The sequence below is a fragment of the Pseudophryne corroboree genome, chromosome 4 (assembly GCF_028390025.1).
Source record: "Pseudophryne corroboree isolate aPseCor3 chromosome 4, aPseCor3.hap2, whole genome shotgun sequence".
Lineage (NCBI taxonomy): Eukaryota > Metazoa > Chordata > Amphibia > Anura > Myobatrachidae > Pseudophryne > Pseudophryne corroboree.
In genome coordinates this window covers 814,479,118-814,498,651 of record NC_086447.1, presented here as the reverse complement: position 1 = coordinate 814,498,651, position 19,534 = coordinate 814,479,118, and the positions used below count along the sequence as shown (strand labels likewise).

The 19,534-nt window shown below is 46.5% G+C and overlaps 1 protein-coding gene across 1 annotated transcript in view; it reads left to right on the top strand.

Annotated features, from left to right (window-relative positions):
• Positions 1-19,534, top strand: part of MDH1 (malate dehydrogenase 1) — a 103,008-nt gene that overhangs the window by 45,099 nt on the left and 38,375 nt on the right. The window contains 4 exon segments of the mRNA XM_063918449.1: positions 1,381-1,479; positions 9,680-9,746; positions 9,749-9,775; positions 17,742-17,917. Of these exon segments, the coding sequence (XP_063774519.1) occupies positions 1,381-1,479; positions 9,680-9,746; positions 9,749-9,775; positions 17,742-17,917 (369 nt within the window).

Below are 19,534 nucleotides of genomic sequence, written 5' to 3'. Positions count from 1 at the left end.
AAAACACGGCCGCGGAACCGAACCCAAAACACAAAACCCGAAAAATTTCAGGCGCTCATCTCCTATTTAAATTATCAAGCTGCCATCCAAAATCATAGTTTGCTTTCATAGTTTGTAAACTAGTTTTGGGGAAGGTGGAGGCTAATAAATTCTGACTCTTATATGGGTTAACTCTAGTTGGAGAGCTCTCTGTAAATCAGGAGGTGGTGTAGGAGATTAAGGAAGAAAACATGGGGTTTAGTAACTATACATCAATATATCATCCTTGTCAAGTGACTCTAAGAGGTCTGCATTTTGGTGGCCAGGGCTCTCATTAGGGCGAAAATAAATGTAGTGAAAGCTGACAGCCCAGCCAGGTACCACTATGACCCTAAAACAAAGGTCTTAAAACCATTAGTAAGGACTGTCGCTGTGGAATTAAAATAGAGGGCCACCACTGAGTACCATGTGCTCTCTTCCTGCGTGACCAAAGGTGCATATACATGGAATGATAGAACAAACTATGTGGGCATTGCCGATCAAATGGAACGCCCAATCTTGTACCTAGTTCCCTGTGTATGCAAGAGAACGATGCCGATGCGTGCACCCATGGGTCGCTAGCGACAGCCTCAGATCTTTTGTACATGGCAGGAAAATCTGGGGCTGTAGCTAGAGATGCCATGCTGCCAAATGCAGCATGGCCCCCACTGGTATCTGCAAATGTGTATACACTTGCCAGTCCTGTCGCAGACAACGGTATGTTCATTCGTCGCGTGTGTACCTACCTTTAGTAGTGTTCTGGTGACTGACAGGTTTTTTTTTTTTTGCCCAGGAGCGTGGGGGCATGTTGTATGAGGTGGGGTGAGCTCAGGTGACATGGCACAAAAATACTCCTGAATATGAAACAGGAGTTATGTATGTCCATGCAAGCAATCAATGGGAAGGCTTCATATATTGAGTGATATAAAAATGTTACAGTATTTGCCTACAATGAAACTTCCTAAGTCTGTTGTAGTACAGATACAGTTATTAAATTAAGGGTGAAGGGAGGGGGGTGCGATGCAAAGTTTGGTATGTGTTCAAATGTAACAATGAGCAAAACTGCCGCCAAGATGCTACTTGGATGATTAACATGAAGTTTAGAAGTAAAAAAAATAAAGTCCCACTGCAACCCACTCGATGAAACTAAACCCACATTGACCGTTTTTATGGCCTAAATGGACCACTCATACAAGATTGAAACTGATAGATTTACAGTGTTCTAACACAGCATAGTAGTGTTTATGGGTTGTGTAGTGTGTGGGGTTTTTTTTTATTTTTTTTTTCTGATTCTCCCCCCCCCCCCCCCCCCCCCCCCCTCCCATAAAATTATATCACTGTCTGACCTGTCTTCTCTTGCAGCCTGAGCCTATAAAAGTCCTGGTGACTGGAGCTGCTGGTCAAATTGCCTATTCCCTACTGTATGGAGTTGCTAATGGTGATGTCTTTGGCAAAAAACAGGTAATTTTCCAGTTACACTGTTAACGAACTGGTCTGTACAATTGGTCTTTTTTATGGAAACCACTGAAAAGTTATATGGTAGCATTGCTATATGCAACGGGATCGGTATGAAATACCTCCAATCAAAATCCCAACACCAATTGACCGATGGTCAAAATCCCGACAAGGTCAAAATACCGACATTTAAAATACCGACAAGGTCAAAATACCAACATGTAAAATGCCGACAGGTCAAAATACCGACATGCATTTTTTGATGTTTTTGTGTGTGTATGTCGACATAAATCAACATGGACACCATATAAAGTGTACCGCGTCCCCTTGCATGGCTCGCTGCGCTCGCCATGCTTCGGGCACGGTGCCTCGCTGCGCTCTGCACACTATTATATTCCCCCTCCAGGTCCACTGGGATGGTAAAGTATGAACAAGTCTGTTTCAATGAAAAAATCTTGAAAAACTTGTGTCGGCATTTTACGTGTCGGCATTTTACGTGTCGGGGTTTTGACCTTGTCGGGGTTTTGACCATCGGTCAATTGGTGTCTGGATTTTGAACGTCTGTATTTTGATTGGAGGTAAACTGACTGCATCTCTATGCAACATGTCATATTCTCCCTGTGATTTGTTTTGGTGCAGGTTTGATACTGAAAATAAACCTGTCTTTTTCTCTGCTCTCTTTCCCTCTTAAAATGTGCATTTTGCTTGCATAGCTAAAACTGGGGGCAACAAACCTACATTTACTAGCTTGCAGTGATCAATTTGAGGTGCAACCTTTCTATGTCTGTTAATGTGTCTGAATCTGTATACGAAGTACTGTGATGCAGCAACTGTGTTTCGGACATCTTTAAAAAAAAAAAAAAAAATTCCACAAAGTTCCGTTGTGCTTTATCTGCAACTTTGTACATGTTTACACTAGTTCCCAAGGCTAGTCAGCCCAGCTTCTGCAGTACACTATGGTGTTCTGCTGCATCTACGACTTAAGATGGCCTTACACCAAAAATCTGGTAATGTATGGGAGCAAATGACAACTGACCATTTGCTCCCAAACACTGAAAACAGACCAAAATGGTCAGACAAATTGGTTACGTCCATTTGATTTAACCAATTTGACAATTTTCTGGAATTTCGGAGCAAATGGTCAATTGTCATTTGCTCCCATATATTACCAGGTTTTCATTCCAGCGAGCCAGATTTGAAAATCAATCTTTAACTGTATGACCAGCTTAAAGCTGGGTATACACTATACCAGAGCTGGCCAAACCGGTCCTCGAGATCTACCAACAGTTCATGTTTTCCAGGCCTCCTGGAGATCTGTAGAATTGTCAGTTAGGAATGAATGCAGCACCTCTTAATTAGTAATGACTACACCTGTGCACCAGCTAGGTGGTCTGGAAAATGTGAACTGTTGGTAGATCTCGAGGACCGGTTTGGCCAGGCCTGCACTATACCATCTGGCTGGTTGGAATGAAAATTTGCTAATGTATGGAAGCAAATGACAATCAACCATTTGCTTCCAAACACACCATGGATTTAACAAATTTGCCTGAATGACCGATTTTGTCTTTCTTCCAGTGTTTGGGAGCAAATGGTTGTTAGTCAGTTGCTTCCATACACTACCAGATTTTCATTCCAGCCAGATTGGACAGATGGTCTGCCAGTTATAGGCCCTACACACTGGCCGATTTTCTGAAAGATATGAACGATCTCGTTCATAAATGAACGAGAACTCGTTCATATCTTTCAGTGTGGAGACTCCAGCGATGAACGATGCACGGCCCCACGCTCGTTCATCGCTGGTCTCCCGTCGGCTGTGCATGCAGGCCAATATGGACGATCTCGTCCATATTTGCCTGCACTTCAATGCAGCCGCGTGACGGGGGGAGTGAAGAAGCTTCACTCCCCTCGTCACTGTTCCCGGGTCGCTCGTCGGCCGTCGGGCACCTCGGCGGCGCATCGTGATGTGTAGGGCCCATTAGTTGTATAGTGTGTGCCCATTTTAAGATACAAAATGTAAAGAAAATAGAAGGTATGCTACATCTGAGTGTCTTGGTTGCCCATAGACATTAGGTGTATGAGTACATCTCTATAGTGTGTGTGTGTGTGTGTGTGTGTGTGTGTGTTTTCACTCTGTAAATAAACATTTTCTTATTTCTCTAACGTCCTAGTGGATGCTGGGGACTCCGTCAGGACCATGGGGATTAGCGGCTCCGCAGGAGACAGGGCACAAAAGCAAGCTTTTAGGATCACATGGTGTGTACTGGCTCCTCCCCCCATGACCCCCCTCCAAGCCTCAGTTAGGTTTTTGTGCCCGGCCGAGAAGGGTGCAATCTAGGTGGCTCTCTTAAAGAGTTGCTTAGAAAAAGTTTTTAGGTTCTTTATTTTCAGTGAGTCCTGCTGGCAACAGGCTCACTGCATCGAGGGACTTAGAGGAGAGATTTTCAACTCACCTGCGTGCAGGATGGATTGGATTCTTAGGCTACTGGACATAGCTCCAGAGGGAGTCGGAACACAGGGCTCGCCCTGGGGTTCGTCCCGGAGCCGCGCCGCCGACCCCCCTTGCAGATGCTGAAGATGAAGAGGTCCGGAACCAGGCGGCAGAAGACTCTCAGTCTTCATCAGGTAGCGCACAGCACTGCAGCTGTGCGCCATTGTTGTCAGCACACTTCACACAGCGGTCACGGAGGGTGCAGGGCGCTGGGGGGGGGCGCCCTGGGCAGCAATGTATAATACCTGTATGGCGAAAAATACATCACATATAGCCCTTGAGGCTATATGGATGTATTTAACCCCTGCCAGATATCTAAAACTCCGGAGAAGAAGCCCGCCGAAAAGGGGGCGGGGCCTATTCTCCTCAGCACACAGCGCCATTTTCCCTCACAGAAAGGCTGGTGGGAAGGCTCCCATGCTCTCCCCTGCACTGCACTACAGAAACAGGGTTAAAACAGAGAGGGGGGGGCACTGATTTGGCGATATGTATATATATTAAAATGCTATAAGGGAGGAACACTTATATAAAGGTTGTCCCTGGATAATTATAGCGTTTTGGTGTGTGCTGGCAAACTCTCCCTCTGTCTCCCCAAAGGGCTAGTGGGTCCTGTCCTCTATCAGAGCATTCCCTATGTGTGTGCTGTATGTCGGTACGTGTGTGTCGACATGTATGAGGAAAATATTGGTGAGGAGGCGGAGCAAATTGCCTGTAATGGTGATGTCACTCTCTAGGGAGTCGACACCGGAATGGATGGCTTATTTATGGAAATTACGTGACCATGTCAACACGCTGCAAGCCGGTTGACGACATGAGAGGGCTGGCGAACAAATTAGTATCTGTCCAGGCGTCTCAAACACAGTCAGGGGCTGTAAAATGCCCATTTACCTCAGTCGGTCGACACAGACCCAGACACGGACACTGTTTTCAGTGTCGACGGTGAAGAAACAAACGTATTTTCTTTAAGGGCCACACGTTAAGGGCAATGAAGGAGGTGTTACATATTTCTGATACTCCAAGTACCACAAAAAAGGGTATTATGTGTGAGGTGAAAAAACTACCTGTAGTTTTTCCTGAATCAGATAAATTAAATGCGTGGGTTTCCCCCGATAGAAAATTATTGGCGGTATACCTTTTCCCGCCAGAAGTTAAGGCGCGGTGGGAAACACCCCTCAGGGTGGATAAGGCGCTCACACGCTTATCAGAACAAGTGGCGGTACCATCTACGGATAGGGCCGTACTTAAGGAGCCAGCTGATAGGAGGCTGAAAAATATCCTAAAAAGTATACACACACATGCTGGTGTTATACTGCGATCAGCGATCGCCTCAGCCTGGATGTGCAGAGCTGAGGTGGCTTGGTCGGATTCCCTGACTAAAAATATTGATACCTTTAACAGGGACAGTATTTTATTGACTATAGAGCATTTAAAGGATGCATTTCTATATATGCGAGATGCGCAGAGGGATATTTGCACTCTGGCATCAAGAGTAAATGCGATGTCCATATCTGCAAGAAGATGTTTATGGACACGACAGTGGTCAGGTGATGCAGATTCCAAACGGCACAAAGATGTATTGCCGTATAAAGGGGAGGAGTTATTTGGGGTCGGTCCATGGGACCTGATGGCCAGGGCAACTGCTGGAAAATCCACCGTTTTTTACCCTAAGTCACATCTCTGCAGAAAAAGACACCGTCTTTTCAGCCTCAGTCCTTTCGTCCCTATAAGAGTCATATCTGCCCAGGGATAGAGGAAAGGGAAGAAGACTGCAGCAGGCAGCCCATTCCCAGGAACAGAAGCCCTCCACCGCTTCTACCAAGTTCTCAGCATGACGCTGGGACCGTACAGGACCCCTGGATCCTACAAGTAGTATCCAAGGGGTACAGATTGGAATGTCGAGAGGTTTCCCCCCTCGCAGGTTCCTGTAGTCTGCTGTACCAATGTCTCCCTCCGACAGGGAGGCAGTATTGAAAACAATTCACAAGCTGTATTCCCAGCAGGTGATAATAAAATTACCCCTCCGACAACAAGGAAAGGGGTATTACTCCACACTATATGGTGGTACTGAAGGCTAGGTGAGACCTATTCTAAATCTGAAAAATTTGAACACTTACAAGGGTTCAAATCCAGATGGAGTCACTCAGAGCAGTGATAGCAAAGAACAAGGGGACTATATGGTGTCCCGGGACATCAGGGATGCTTACCTCCATGTCCCAAAATTTGCCTTTTCTCACCAAGGGTACCTCAGGTTCGTGGTACAGAACTGTCACTATCAGTTTCAAGACGATGCCGTTGGATTGTCCTAGGCATCCCGGGTCCTTACCAAGGTAATGACCGAAAGGAGGATTCGTCTTCAAAGAAAATGGACGACCTCCTGATAAGAACAAGGTCCAGAGAACAGTTGGAGGTCGGAGTAGCACTATCTCAAGTAGTTCTACGACAGCACGGGTGGATTCTAAATATTCCAAAACCGCAGTTGTTCCGACGACACGTCTGCTGGTCCTAGGGATGATTCTGGACACAGTCCAGGAAAAGGTGTTTCTCCCAGAGGAGAAAGCCAGGGAGTTATCCGAGCTAATCGGGATCCTCCTAAAACCAGGAAAAGTGTCAGTGCATCATTGCACAAGAGTCCTGGTAAAAATGGGGGCTTATTACGAAGCGCTTCCATTCGGCAGATTTCACGCAAGAACTCTTCAGTGGGATCTGCTGGAAAAATGGTCCGGATCGCATCTTCAGATGCATCATCGGATAACCCTATATCCAAGGACAAGGGTGTCTCTCCTGTGGTGATTACAGAGTGCTCATCTTCTAGAGGGCCGCAGATTCGGCATTCAGGATTGGATGCTGGTGACCACGGAGGCCAGCCTGAGAGGCTGGGGAGCAGTCACACAAGGAGTGTGATCAAGTCTGGAGAATTCTCTCCACATAAATATACTGGAGCTAAGAGCAAATTTATAATGCTCTAAGCTTAGCAAGACCTCTGCTTCAAGGTCAGCCGGTATTGATCCAGTGGGATAACATCACGGCAGTCGCCCACGTAAACAGAAAGGGCGGCACAAGAAGCAGGAGGGCAGTGGCAAAACTGCAAGGATTTTTCGCTAGGCGGAAAATCATGTGATAGCACTGTCAGCAGTGTTCATTCCGGGAGTGGACGACTGGGAAGCAGACTTCCTCAGCAGGCACGACCTCCACCCGGGAGAGTGGGAACTTCATCGGGAAGTTTTCCGCATGATTGTGAACCGTTGGGAAAGACCAAAGGTGGACATGATGGCGTCCCGCCCGAACAAAAAATGGGACCGGTATTGCGCCAGGTCACGAGACCTTCAGGCGATAGCTGTGGACGTCCTGGTAACACCGTGGGTGTAACAGTCGGTGTATGTGTTCCCTCCTCTGCTTCTCATAACCAAGGTATTGAGAATTATAAGACATAGAGGAGTAAGAACTATACTCGTGGCTCCGGATTGGCCAAGAGGGACTTGGTAACCGGAACTTCAAGAGATGCTCACAGAGGACTAAGGGCCTCGGGAGCTAAGAAGGGATTTGCTTTCAGCAAGTACCATGTCTGTTCCAAGAGGAACCGTGGCATCGGCCTTTAAGAAAGGACCTGCTCCAGCAGGGACCTTGTCTGTTCCAAGACTTACCGCGACTGCGTTTGACGGCATGGTGGTTTGAACGCCGGATCCTAAGGGAAAAGGCATTCCGGAAGAGGTCATACCTACCCTGGTCAAAGCCAGGAAGGAGGTGACCGCACAACGTTATCACCACATGTGGTAAAAATGTTGCGTGGGTGAGGCCAGGAAGGCCCCACGAAAAAATTTCAACTAGGTCGATTTCTGCACTTCCTGCAAACAGGAGTGTCTATGAGCCTCAAATTGGGGTCCATTAAGGTTCAAGTTTCGGCCCTATAGATTTTCTTCCAGAAAGAATTGGCTTCAGTTCCTGAAGTCCAGACGTTGTCAAGGGAGTATTGCATATACAGCCCTTGTGTGCCTCCAGTGGCACCGTGGGATCTCAACGTAGTGTTGGGATTCCTCAAATCATATTGGTTTGAACCACTAAAATCTGTGGATTTGAAATATCTCACATGGAAAGTGACCATGCTGTTGGCCCTGGCCTCGGCCAGGCGATTGTCAAAATTGGCGGCTTTGTCTTACAAAAGCCCATATTTAATTTTCCATTCGGACAGGGCAGAACTGCGGACTCGTCCCCAGTTTCTTCCTAAGGTGGTGTCAGCGTTTCACCTGAAACAACCTATTGTGGTGCCTGCGGCTACTAGGGACTTGGAGGACTCCAAGTTGCTAGATGTTGTCAGGGCCCTGAAAAAATAAATAAATAAATAAATATATATATATATATATATATATATATATATATATATATATATATATATATATATATATATATATATATATATATATATATATATATATATATATATATTTATATATATATTAATATAATATAATTCCAGGACGGCTGGAGTCAGAAAGTCTGACTTGCTGTTTATATTGTAGGCACCCAAAAAGCTGGGTGCTCCTGCTTCTAAGCAGACTATTGCTCGTTGGATTTGTAGTACAATTCAGCTTGCACATTCTGTGGCAGGCCTGCCACAGCCAAAATCTGTAAATGCCCATTCCACAAGGAAGGTGGGCTCATCTTGGGCGGCTGCCCGAGGGGTCTCGGCTTTACAACTTTGCCGAGCAGCTACTTGGTCAGGGGCAAACACGTTTGCTAAATTCTACAAATTTGATACCCTGTCTGAGGAGGACCTGGAGTTCTCTCATTCGGTGCTGCAGAGTCATCCGCACTCTCCCGCCCGTTTGGGAGCTTTGGTATAATCCCCATGGTCCTGACGGAGTCCCCAGCATCCACTAGGACGTTAGAGAAAATAAGATTTTACTTACCGATAAATCTATTTCTCATAGTCCGTAGTGGATGCTGGGCGCCCATCCCAAGTGCGGATTGTCTGCATTACTTGTACGTAGTTATTGTTACAAAAAATCGGGTTATTATTGTTGTGAGCCATCTTTTTTAGAGGCTACTTCATTGTTATCATACTGTTAACTGGGTTCAAATCACAAGTTGTACGGTGTGATTGGTGTGGCTGGTATGAGTCTTACCCGGGATTCAAGATCCTTCCTTATTGTGTACGCTCGTCCGGGCACAGTACCTAGCTGAGGCTTGGAGGGGGGTCATGGGGGGAGGAGCCAGTACACACCATGTGATCCTAAAAGCTTGCTTTTGTGCCCTGTCTCCTGCGGAGCCGCTAATCCCCATGGTCCTGACGGAGTCCCCAGCATCCACTACGGACTATGAGAAATAGAATTATCGGTAAGTAAAATCTTATTTTAATCCTGAAATTCGATGGCACAGGATAAAGATTATAGTGGATGGATTAAAAAAAAACAAAAAATACCCTGACTCCGGATTCACCTTCTTACTTTATGCCCCTCACCAGTGTTCATTTCATGTCGACATGATGAGAGAGAGAGAGTGTGTGTGTGTGTGTATATGTGTATGTGTGTGTATATATTTTCTCTCTATTTAATAAATTATTCGAAAAAATTTTAAAGCGCCACCAACAATATACTATTGAAGCTTTAAATATACAGCTGGAACCTGTTGAAGCAATGGCTGCTGCTTTGTAGATCTCGTCCCTTGTGTGCAGAAACGAATTGGTGTGCTTCCTCCTTAATGGATCCATGTTATTTTTTGCAGTCTATCGTACTTGTTCTCCTCGATATTACCCCCATGATGGGCGTACTGGATGGAGTTGTGATGGAGCTGCAGACTGTGCCCTGCCTCTTCTGAAAGGTAACATCTTCATTTATTCCATTGGCTTTTCCAGTAAACTCTAACGTACCTATAGAAGTTTACTGTAGCATGTTATTGCTTTGGAACTTAAATTTTTTCCAATGCCTTTTAAACCAATTTAATAGTTTTTGTATGCAGTTTCTCAAGACACAACTTGACAAACCAAGTAGAATGTCCTTATTACCATGTGTATACATGGAAACCTTCATTTTCAGATTTTCCATCTTTGTTTTCAATTATCGCTTGTGCTTTGTTTCATGGTAATAAGTGAGTGTGTTTTGCATAATGCCACAATAAAATCCCACTTTTATATACTGAACTAGCTGCGTTGTTTTGCAGCAGAGTATTGTATAACTTTCTATTTTATCTAAGAAGCCAAACCCTGCTCTTTTACCTATGTAAAAGATTAGCTTGTATATCATGCAGGCCCGTGATGTAACTTTTTGCAGTCATAAGGGTAGATTCGGTGATGTACAAGGTTTCAGAGACTGCAGGATATTGGTGGTAAGAAATGGGTGCAATGATTACCTACAGTAACTCAGAAGTGATTCATTGGGAGCTTGTGGCTAACAATCTGCCCCATAAATTGATACTGGCAACCATTAAATGCTATAATGTGTTTATTCCTGTAGCTGTCAGTGGTGGCCAGAGAGCGCCTTATACATACCAGGAACTATTGTATTGATTCCATGCCCTGCAGGCTATGCACAGTGTGACTCGTGTATAATTTGACAATTTCCATCTATCAAACATGAAAACCAACTTTAATTTGTCTTGCAGAGTATCGAAAGATATGTGTAGTTCAGCAAGTATAGTGCATGTGCCTGCTTTCTGCCAGGTGATGTGGCTTAAGTGATGGTAGTAAATGCCAAAGTTCTAGTCCACAGTTCATACACATGTAACAGGTCATTAAAACAAGTCACACATGCAGAATGAAAATACTAATTACATTTCTCTATCGTCCTAGTGGATGCTGGGGTTCCTGAAAGGACCATGGGGAATAGCGGCTCCGCAGGAGACAGGGCACAAAAAGTAAAGCTTTTCCAGATCAGGTGGTGTGCACTGGCTCCTCCCCCTATGACCCTCCTCCAGACTCCAGTTAGATTTTTGTGCCCGGCCGAGAAGGGTGCAATCTAGGTGGCTCTCCTAAAGAGCTGCTTAGAGAAAGTTTAGCTTAGGTTTTTTATTTTACAGTGAGTCCTGCTGGCAACAGGATCACTGCAACGAGGGACTGAGGGGAGAAGAAGTGAACTCACCTGCGTGCAGGATGGATTGGCTTCTTGGCTACTGGACATTAGCTCCAGAGGGACGATCACAGGTACAGCCTGGATGGTCACCGGAGCCGCGCCGCCGGCCCCCTTGCAGATGCTGAAGTCAGAAGAGGTCCAGAATCGGCGGCTGAAGACTCTGACAGTCTTCTAAAGGTAGCGCACAGCACTGCAGCTGTGCGCCATTTTCCTCTCAGCACACTTCACACGCTGTCACTGAGGGTGCAGGGCGCTGGGGGGGGGCGCCCTGGGAGGCAACTGTAAACCTATATACTGGCTAAAAATACCTCACATATAGCCCCCAGAGGCTATATGGAGATATTTAACCCCTGCCAAACTTCACTAAAGAGCGGGAGACGAGCCCGCCGTAAAAGGGGCGGGGCCTATCTCCTCGGCACACAGCGCCATTTTTTCTCTCACAGAAAGGCTGGAGAGAAGGCTCCCAGGCTCTCCCCTGCACTGCACTACAGAAACAGGGTTTAAACAGAGAGGGGGGGCACAAATTGGCGATATAAATATATATATATATAAAGATGCTATTAGGGAGAAACACTTATATAAGGTTGTCCCTATGTAATTATAGCGTTTTTTGGTGTGTGCTGGCAAACTCTCCCTCTGTCTCTCCAAAGGGCTAGTGGGGTCCTGTCCTCTGTCAGAGCATTCCAGGTGTGTGTCGGTACGTGTGTGTCGACATGTATGAGGACGATGCTGGAGGAGGCGGAGAAATTGCCTGTAATGGTGATGTCACTCTCTAGGGAGTCGACACCGGAATGGATGGCTTATTTAGGGAATTACGTGAGAATGTCAACACGCTGCAAGGTCGGTTGACGACATGAGACGGCCGACAAACAATTAGTAACGGTCCAGGCGTCTCAGAAACACCGTCAGGGTTTTTTTATAAAAAACGCCCATTTACCTCAGTCGGTCGACACAGACACGGACACTGAATCCAGTGTCGACGGTGAATAAACAAACGTATTCCTCATTAGGGCCACACGTTAAGGGCAATGAAGGAGCTGTTACATATTTCTGATACTACAAGTACCACAAAAAAGGGTATTATGTGGAAGTGAAAAAACTACCTGTAGTTTTTCCTGAATCAGATAAAATAAAATGAAGTGTGTGATGATGCGTGGGTTTACCCCGATAGCAAATATTGGCGTTATACCTTTTCCCGCCAGAAGTTAGGGCGCGTTGGGAAACACCCATTAGGGTGGATAAGGCGCTCACACGCTTATCAAGTGGCGTTACCGTCTCCAAATACGGCCGCCCTCAAGGAGCCAGCTGATAGGCAGCTGGAAAAATATCCTAAAAAGTATATACACACAGATGGTGGTTATACTGCGACCAGCGATCGCCATCAGCCTGGAGATGCAGTGCTGGGTTGGCTTGGTCGAATTCCCTGACTAAAAATATTTTATTGATATAGAGCATTTAATAGGATGCATTCTATATATATGTATGCGAGATGCACAGAGGGATATTTGCACTCTGGCATCAAGATAAGTGCGTTGTCCATATCTCCCAGAAGATGTCATGGACACGACAGTGGTCAGGTGATACAGATCCCATACGGCACATGGAAGTATTGCCGTATAAAGGGAAGGAGTTATTTGGGGTCGGTCCGTCGGACCTGGGGGCCACGGCCACAGCTGGGAAATCCAACCTTTTTTACCCCAAGTTACATCTCAGCAGAAAAAGACACTGTCTTTTCAGCCTCAATCCTTCCGTTCCCATGTGGGCAAGCGGGCAAAAGGCCAGTCATATCTGCCCAGACATAGAGGAAAGGGAAGTAGACTGCAGCAGGCAGCCCCTTCCCAGGAAAAGAAGCCCTCCACCAGTGGGGGGGTAGTCTCAAGAGTCTCAGCGCGCAGTGGGATCACCCGCAAGTTGACCCCTAGATCATACAAGTATTATCCCAGGGGTACAGATTGGAGAGTCGAGACATTTTTTCCTCGCAGGTTCCTGAAGCCTGCTTTACCAACGGCTCCCTCCGACAAGGAGGCAGTATTGGGAAAAAATTCACAAGCTGTATTTCCAGCAGGTGATAATCAAAGTACCCCTCCTACAACAAGGAAAAGGGTATTAGTCCTCCACACTATATTGTGGTACTTAAGCCAGACGGCTTGGTGAGACATAGTCTAAATCTGAAATCTTTGAACACTTACATAAAAAGGTTCAAATCAAGATGGAGTCACTCAGAGCAGTGATAGAGAACCGGAATAAAGGGGACTATATGGTGTCCCTGGACATCAAGGATTACCTCCATGTCCAAATTTGCCCTTCCCAACAAGGGTACCTCTGGTTCGTGATACAGAACTGTCAATATCAGTTTCAGACGCTGCCGTTGAATTATCCACGGCACCCCGGGCCTTTACCAAGGTAATGGCCGAAAAGATGATTCTTAAAAGAAGAAGGCATCTAAATTATCCCTTACTTGGACGATATCCTGAAAGGGACAAGTTTCCAGAGAACAGTTGGAGGTCGGAAAAGAACTATCTAAAGTAGTTCTACGACAGCACGAGTGGATTCTAAATATTCCAAAAATCGCAGCTGTTTTCCGATGATACGTCTGCTGTTCCTAGGAATGATTCTGGGCATAGTCCAGAAAGAGGTATTTCTCCTGGAGGGGAAAGCCAGGGAGTTATCCGACCTAGTCAGAAACCTCCTAAATCCAGGCCAAGTATCAGTGCATCAATGCACAGGAGTCCTGGGAAAAATGGTGGCTTCTTACGAAGCGATTCCATTCGGCAGATCTCACGCAAAAACTTTTCAGGGGGATTTGCTGGACGGATGGTCCGGATCGCATCTTCAGATGCATCAGCGGATAACCCTGTCTCCAAGGACAAGGGTGTCTCTTCTGTGGGGGCTGCAGAGTGCTCATCTTCTAGAGGGCAGCACATTCAGCATTCAGGACTGTGTTCTGGTGACCACGGATGCCAGCCTGAGAGGCTGGGGAACAGTCACACAAGGAAGAAATTTCCAAGGAAGTGTGGTCAAGTCTGGAGATTTCTCTCCACATGAATATACTGGAGCTAAGGGCAGTTTACGATGCTCTGAGCCTAGGAAGACCTCTGCTTCAAAGTCAACCGGTGCTGATCCAGTAGGACATCATCATGGCAGTCGCCCACGTAAACAGACGGGGCGGCACAAGAAGCAGGAGGGCAATGACAGCAAGGATTCTTCGCTGGGCGAAAGATCATGTGATAACACTGTCAGCAGTGTTCATTCCGGGAGTGGACAACTAGGAAGATTTCCTCAGCATAAATGAATTCCACCCGGAAAAGTGGGAACTTCATCTGGAAGTTTCCACATGTTTGTAAACCGTTGGGAAAGACCAAAGGTGGTTATGATGGCGTCCCACATGAAGCGCCAGGTCTAGAGACCCTCATGCAATAGCTGGGACGCTCTGGTAACACCGTGGGTGTACCAGTCGGTGTATGTGTTCCCTCCTCTGCCTTTCATACCCAGTGTATGGAGAATGATAGGAAGGAGAGGAGTAAGAACTATACTCGTGGTTCCGGTTTGGGCCAAGAAGAACTTGGTACCCGGAACTTCAAGAGATACTAGAAAGGATCTTGATTCAGCAGGAATCATGTCTGTTCCATGACTTACCGCAGCTGCGTTGACGCCAGGGCGGGTGAACGCCGGATCCTAAGGGAAAAAGGCATTCCGGAAGAGGTCATCCCTACCCTGGTCAGAGCCAGGAAGGAGGTGACCGCACAACATTATCACCGCTTAGGTGAAAATATGTTCCATGGTGTGAGGCCAGGAAGGCTCCACGGAAGAATTTCAACTAGGTTAATTCCTACATTCCTGCAAGCAGGAGTGTATATGGGTCTCAAATTGGGGTCCATTAAGGTTCAAATTTCGACCGGTCGATTTTCTTCCAGAAAGAAATTGGCTTCAGTTCCTGAAGTCCAGAAGTTAAGGGAGTACTGCATATACAACCCCTTTTTGATGTCTCCAGTGGCACTGGGCGATCTCAACGTAGTTTGGGATTCCTAAAATCACATTGTTTTAAACAACTCAAATCTGTGGATTTGATATATCTCACATGGAAAGTGACCATGCTGTTGGTCCTGGCCTCGGCCAGGCGAGTGTCAGAATTGGCGGCTTTATCTCACAAAGCCATATCTGATTGTCCATTCGGACAGAGCAAAGCTGTGGACTCGTCCCCAGTTTCTCCCTAAGGTGGTGTCAGCGTTTCACCTGAACCAGCTTATTGTGGTGCCTGCGGCTACTAGGGACTTGGAGGACTCCAAGTTGCTGGATGTTGTCAGGGCCCTGAAAATATAGTTTCCAGGTCGGCTGGAGTCAGGAAATCTGACTTGCTGTTTATCCTGTATGCACCCAACAAGCTGGGTGCTCCTGCTTCTAAGCAGACTATTGCTCGTTGGATTTGTAGTACAATTCAGCTTGCACATTCTGTGGCAGGCTTGCCACAGCAAAAAATATGTAAATGCCCATTCCACAAGGAAGGTGGGCTCATCTTGGGCGGCTGCCCGAGGGGTCTCGGCATTACAACTCTGCCGAGCAGCTACGTGGTCGGGGGAGAACACGTTTGTAAAATTTTACAAATTTGATACCCTGGCAAAAGAGGACCTGGAGTTCTCTCATTCGGTGCTGCAGAGTCATCCGCACTCTCCCGCCCGTTTGGGAGCTTTGGTATAATCCCCATGGTCCTTTCAGGAACCCCAGCATCCACTAGGACGATAGAGAAAATAAGAATTTACTTACCGATAATTCTATTTCTCGGAGTCCGTAGTGGATGCTGGGCGCCCATCCCAAGTGCGGATTATTCTGCAATACTTGTACATAGTTATTGTTACAAAAATCGGGTTATTGTTGTAGGAAGCCGTCTTTCAGAGGCTCCTTTTGTTATCATACTGTTAACTGGGTTTAGCTCACAAGTTGTACGGTGTGATTGGTGTGGCTGGTATGAGTCTTACCCGGGATTCAAAATCCTCCCTTATTGTGTACGCTCGTCCGGGCACAGTACCTAACTGGAGTCTGGAGGAGGGTCATAGGGGGAGGAGCCAGTGCACACCACCTGATCTGGAAAAGCTTTACTTTTTGTGCCCTGTCTCCTGCGGAGCCGCTATTCCCCATGGTCCTTTCAGGAACCCCAGCATCCACTACGGACTCCGAGAAATAGAATTATCGGTAAGTAAATTCTTATTTTAATTGTCTTCCCTTTTTAACAATCAAATTGGAAACTTCAGGGTTTTGGGTGTTTTTTTTTTTTTTTTTTTTTAATATCGCCAATTTAGCTGTCTGCAAGAAAAATGTCTACCGTGGCTAATGGGTGCCTGAACAGAACAACAATTGAATTGTTCTGTTTTGTGCCCCATATTGATAGCTGTGGGGAAAACATTTGAATAGCCCCTGAATGACTAAAGTGCAAATGCATCGTGGAGGCTTTTTTGGTTAAATGTATACATTTTTGGTGCGCAATAGAGAAACTATATACAATTTTACATGGGGCAAAATAAACGTAACTTCACTTAAACCACGAAGTTCACACTATGGGCTCAAACCAGTTATCCCTGAGTAAATACAGCATACAGCTGGACTCGCAGATTTGTTTGTGGCCACATAGGGTTGTGTTCAAAAGGTAGAGGGAGAGATCAGGCAGCGAGGGGGGCAAGTTGCGGTGTTGCCGGCCTGTCTGTGCTGTTAGAACAGCAACTTGCCACTTTTTGTGGCTAATGGGATTGACCCTCTATAACCTGTTTGCACAGTATGATAACAGCAGTGTTATTCCACATGATGCGCTGTCTGTAAAAACTTAATGGAGTCCTGCACTTGTATAATAGTCTGCAAATGGAGCGTCCCTTCACTGTTCTTCACTCAGTAGAAGATGAGGGGGTGGCAGGCCCAGTTCCAAAACTGTTTGTATCCCATTGACAGTAGGAATTGTGAAAGAAATGAGTATTATGTGCTGCATGGCCAGTCTGGCTGCAGTGGTGCTCCAGAACTTAATTACTGAAGTTGGAGACTGAATATTTTAGGAGTTGAACATTTTATGGCAAACTGGCCACACTAAGAAATAATGAGAGCAGCATAATATACGCTGCATTACTTTTGTCCTGTGTGTGCTGTTCAGCTCATATTGGGCCGTAAATGGGGAAAATAATGCTTTTCAACTGGAGCTAAATTGTAGGTCTTATCACTTCAGCGTAATCTCCGTAAATCTGTATTATAAACATAAACCACACTACTCATTTTAAAGAGGTGTTTGAACAGAAAACCTTGCAGCATGACTTCACTTTGTGTAACCATTTAACCCACTATTAAAAACATATTCCTGAAACAAAGTTCAAAGTAAAATGTTTACTTCATGTGCTATTCTAGATTTATCTGTAGGGTAAAGGTAATATCTAACCACCTGAAAAACCACTTGTATAGCAATTTAATGTTCTATTCTACTTGTGTATTGCAGGACTGTTTACAGTTATTCTGTTGTAGACTTTTGCACAGGTTTATGCAGTATACCTTTGCAAAGCTAGAAAATATGTATTGAGCTTCTTACATATGCCATTTATGTACATCTGTAAACTACATTCAGCAGCTCTGCTGAAAGGCCTATGGGAACCTACCCTATGAATAATGGCCATGGCAAAAGCAGCATGGATAGAAGTTACTTGTTGAGCAGGGTTATGCAATAGTTTTGAGATGTTGTGTTGTATTTGCAGATGTGACTGCTACAGACAAGGAGGAGGTCGCGTTTAAAGATATAGATTGTGCCATTCTGGTGGGCTCCATGCCAAGGAGAGAGGGCATGGAAAGAAAAGACTTGTTGAAGGCGAATGTGAAAATCTTTAAGTCTCAGGGTGCTGCACTTGATAAATACGCCAAGAAATCGGTCAAGGTGATTGGCTCTTTACCAATATTAAGATTACATAAAAAAAAAAGTGTGTGTATATACTCGAGTATAAGCCGACTTTTTCAGCACATTTTTCTAAGCTGAAAAAGCCCCCCTCGGCTTATACTCGAGTCAACGGCTGCAGCAGACGCCGTGGGCTGTGTGGGCGTCCGCTGCAGCCGGCTCCAGGGACAGACACTACAGGTCATTATTGACCTCTAGTGTCTGTGCGGTGTTGCTATGGGAGAGACGTCATGACGTCTCTCCCATAGAGATGATCGGGTGCCGGGAAGCAGGTGCCGGAGCGGGCGGCCAGACGGAGCGGAGCAGCGCAGCAGCAGAAGAAGCGGTCGGGAAGCAGGAGCGGGGCAGTGGTAAGTATTGTTTTAGTGTGTGTTGTGTGTTTGTAAGCGGCAACGGGGGCACAGTAACGGGGCAAAGAAAGGTGGCACAACTACTGGGGGCAAAGAAAGGGGGCACAATTACTGAGGGCAAAGAAAGAGGGGTCATAACTACTGGGGGCAATGAAAGAGGGGGCATAACTACTGGGGGCAAAGAAAGAGGGCATAACTACTGGGGGTAATGAAAGAGGGGGCACAACTACTGGGGGCAAAGAAGGGGCATAACTACTGGGGGCGAAGCAGCGGGGGCATGTTTTTATCTGGCACTGTGGGGAGATATGTCACTGGGGGTATATGTGGCACTGGGGGCACAACCCTAGCAACAAGCATTACCCCCTGGCAACAAGCATAACACCTACCGCATGAAACCCCTGGCAACGAGCATGACACCCTGAGCATGAAAACCCCCGGCACCGTGCATTTCCCACCCTAGGCTTATCCTCGAGTCAGTAATTTTTCCCAGTTTCTCTGACGTCCTAGTGGATGCTGGGAACTCCGTAAGGACCATGGGGATAGCGGGCTCCGAAGGAGGCTGGGCACTCCAGAAAGATCTTAGACTACCTGGTGTGCACTGGCTCCTCCCACTATGACCCTCCTCCAAGCCTCAGTTAGATTTCGTGCCCGGCCGAGGTTGGATGCACACTAGGGGCTCTCCTGAGCTCTTAGAAAGAAATAGACTTAGGTTTTTTTATTTTCAGTGAGACCTGCTGGCAACAGGCTCACTGCAGCGAGGGACTAAGGGGAGAAGAAGCGAACTCGCCTGCTTGCAGCCGGATTGGGCTTCTTAGGCTACTGGACACCATTAGCTCCAGAGGGATCGACCGCAGGCCCAGTCCTTGGTGTTCGGTCCCGGAGCCGCGCCGCCGTCCCCCTTACAGAGCCAGAAGCAAGAAGATGGTCCGGAAAATCGGCGGCATGAAGACTCGGTCTTCACCAAGGTAGCGCACAGCACTGCAGCTGTGCGCCATTGCTCCTCTCACACACTTCACACTCCGGTCACTGAGGGTGCAGGGCGCCGGGGGGGGGGCGCCCTGAGGCAGCAATAAAAACACCTTGGCTGGCAAAAATACCTCAATATATAGCCCCAGGGGCTATATATGAGGTAAATACCCCTGCCAGATTCCATAAAAAAGCGGGAGAATAGGCCGCGGAAAAGGGGCAGAGCTATCTCCCTCAAGCACACTGGCGCCATTTTCCCTCACAGCTCCGATGGAGGGAAGCT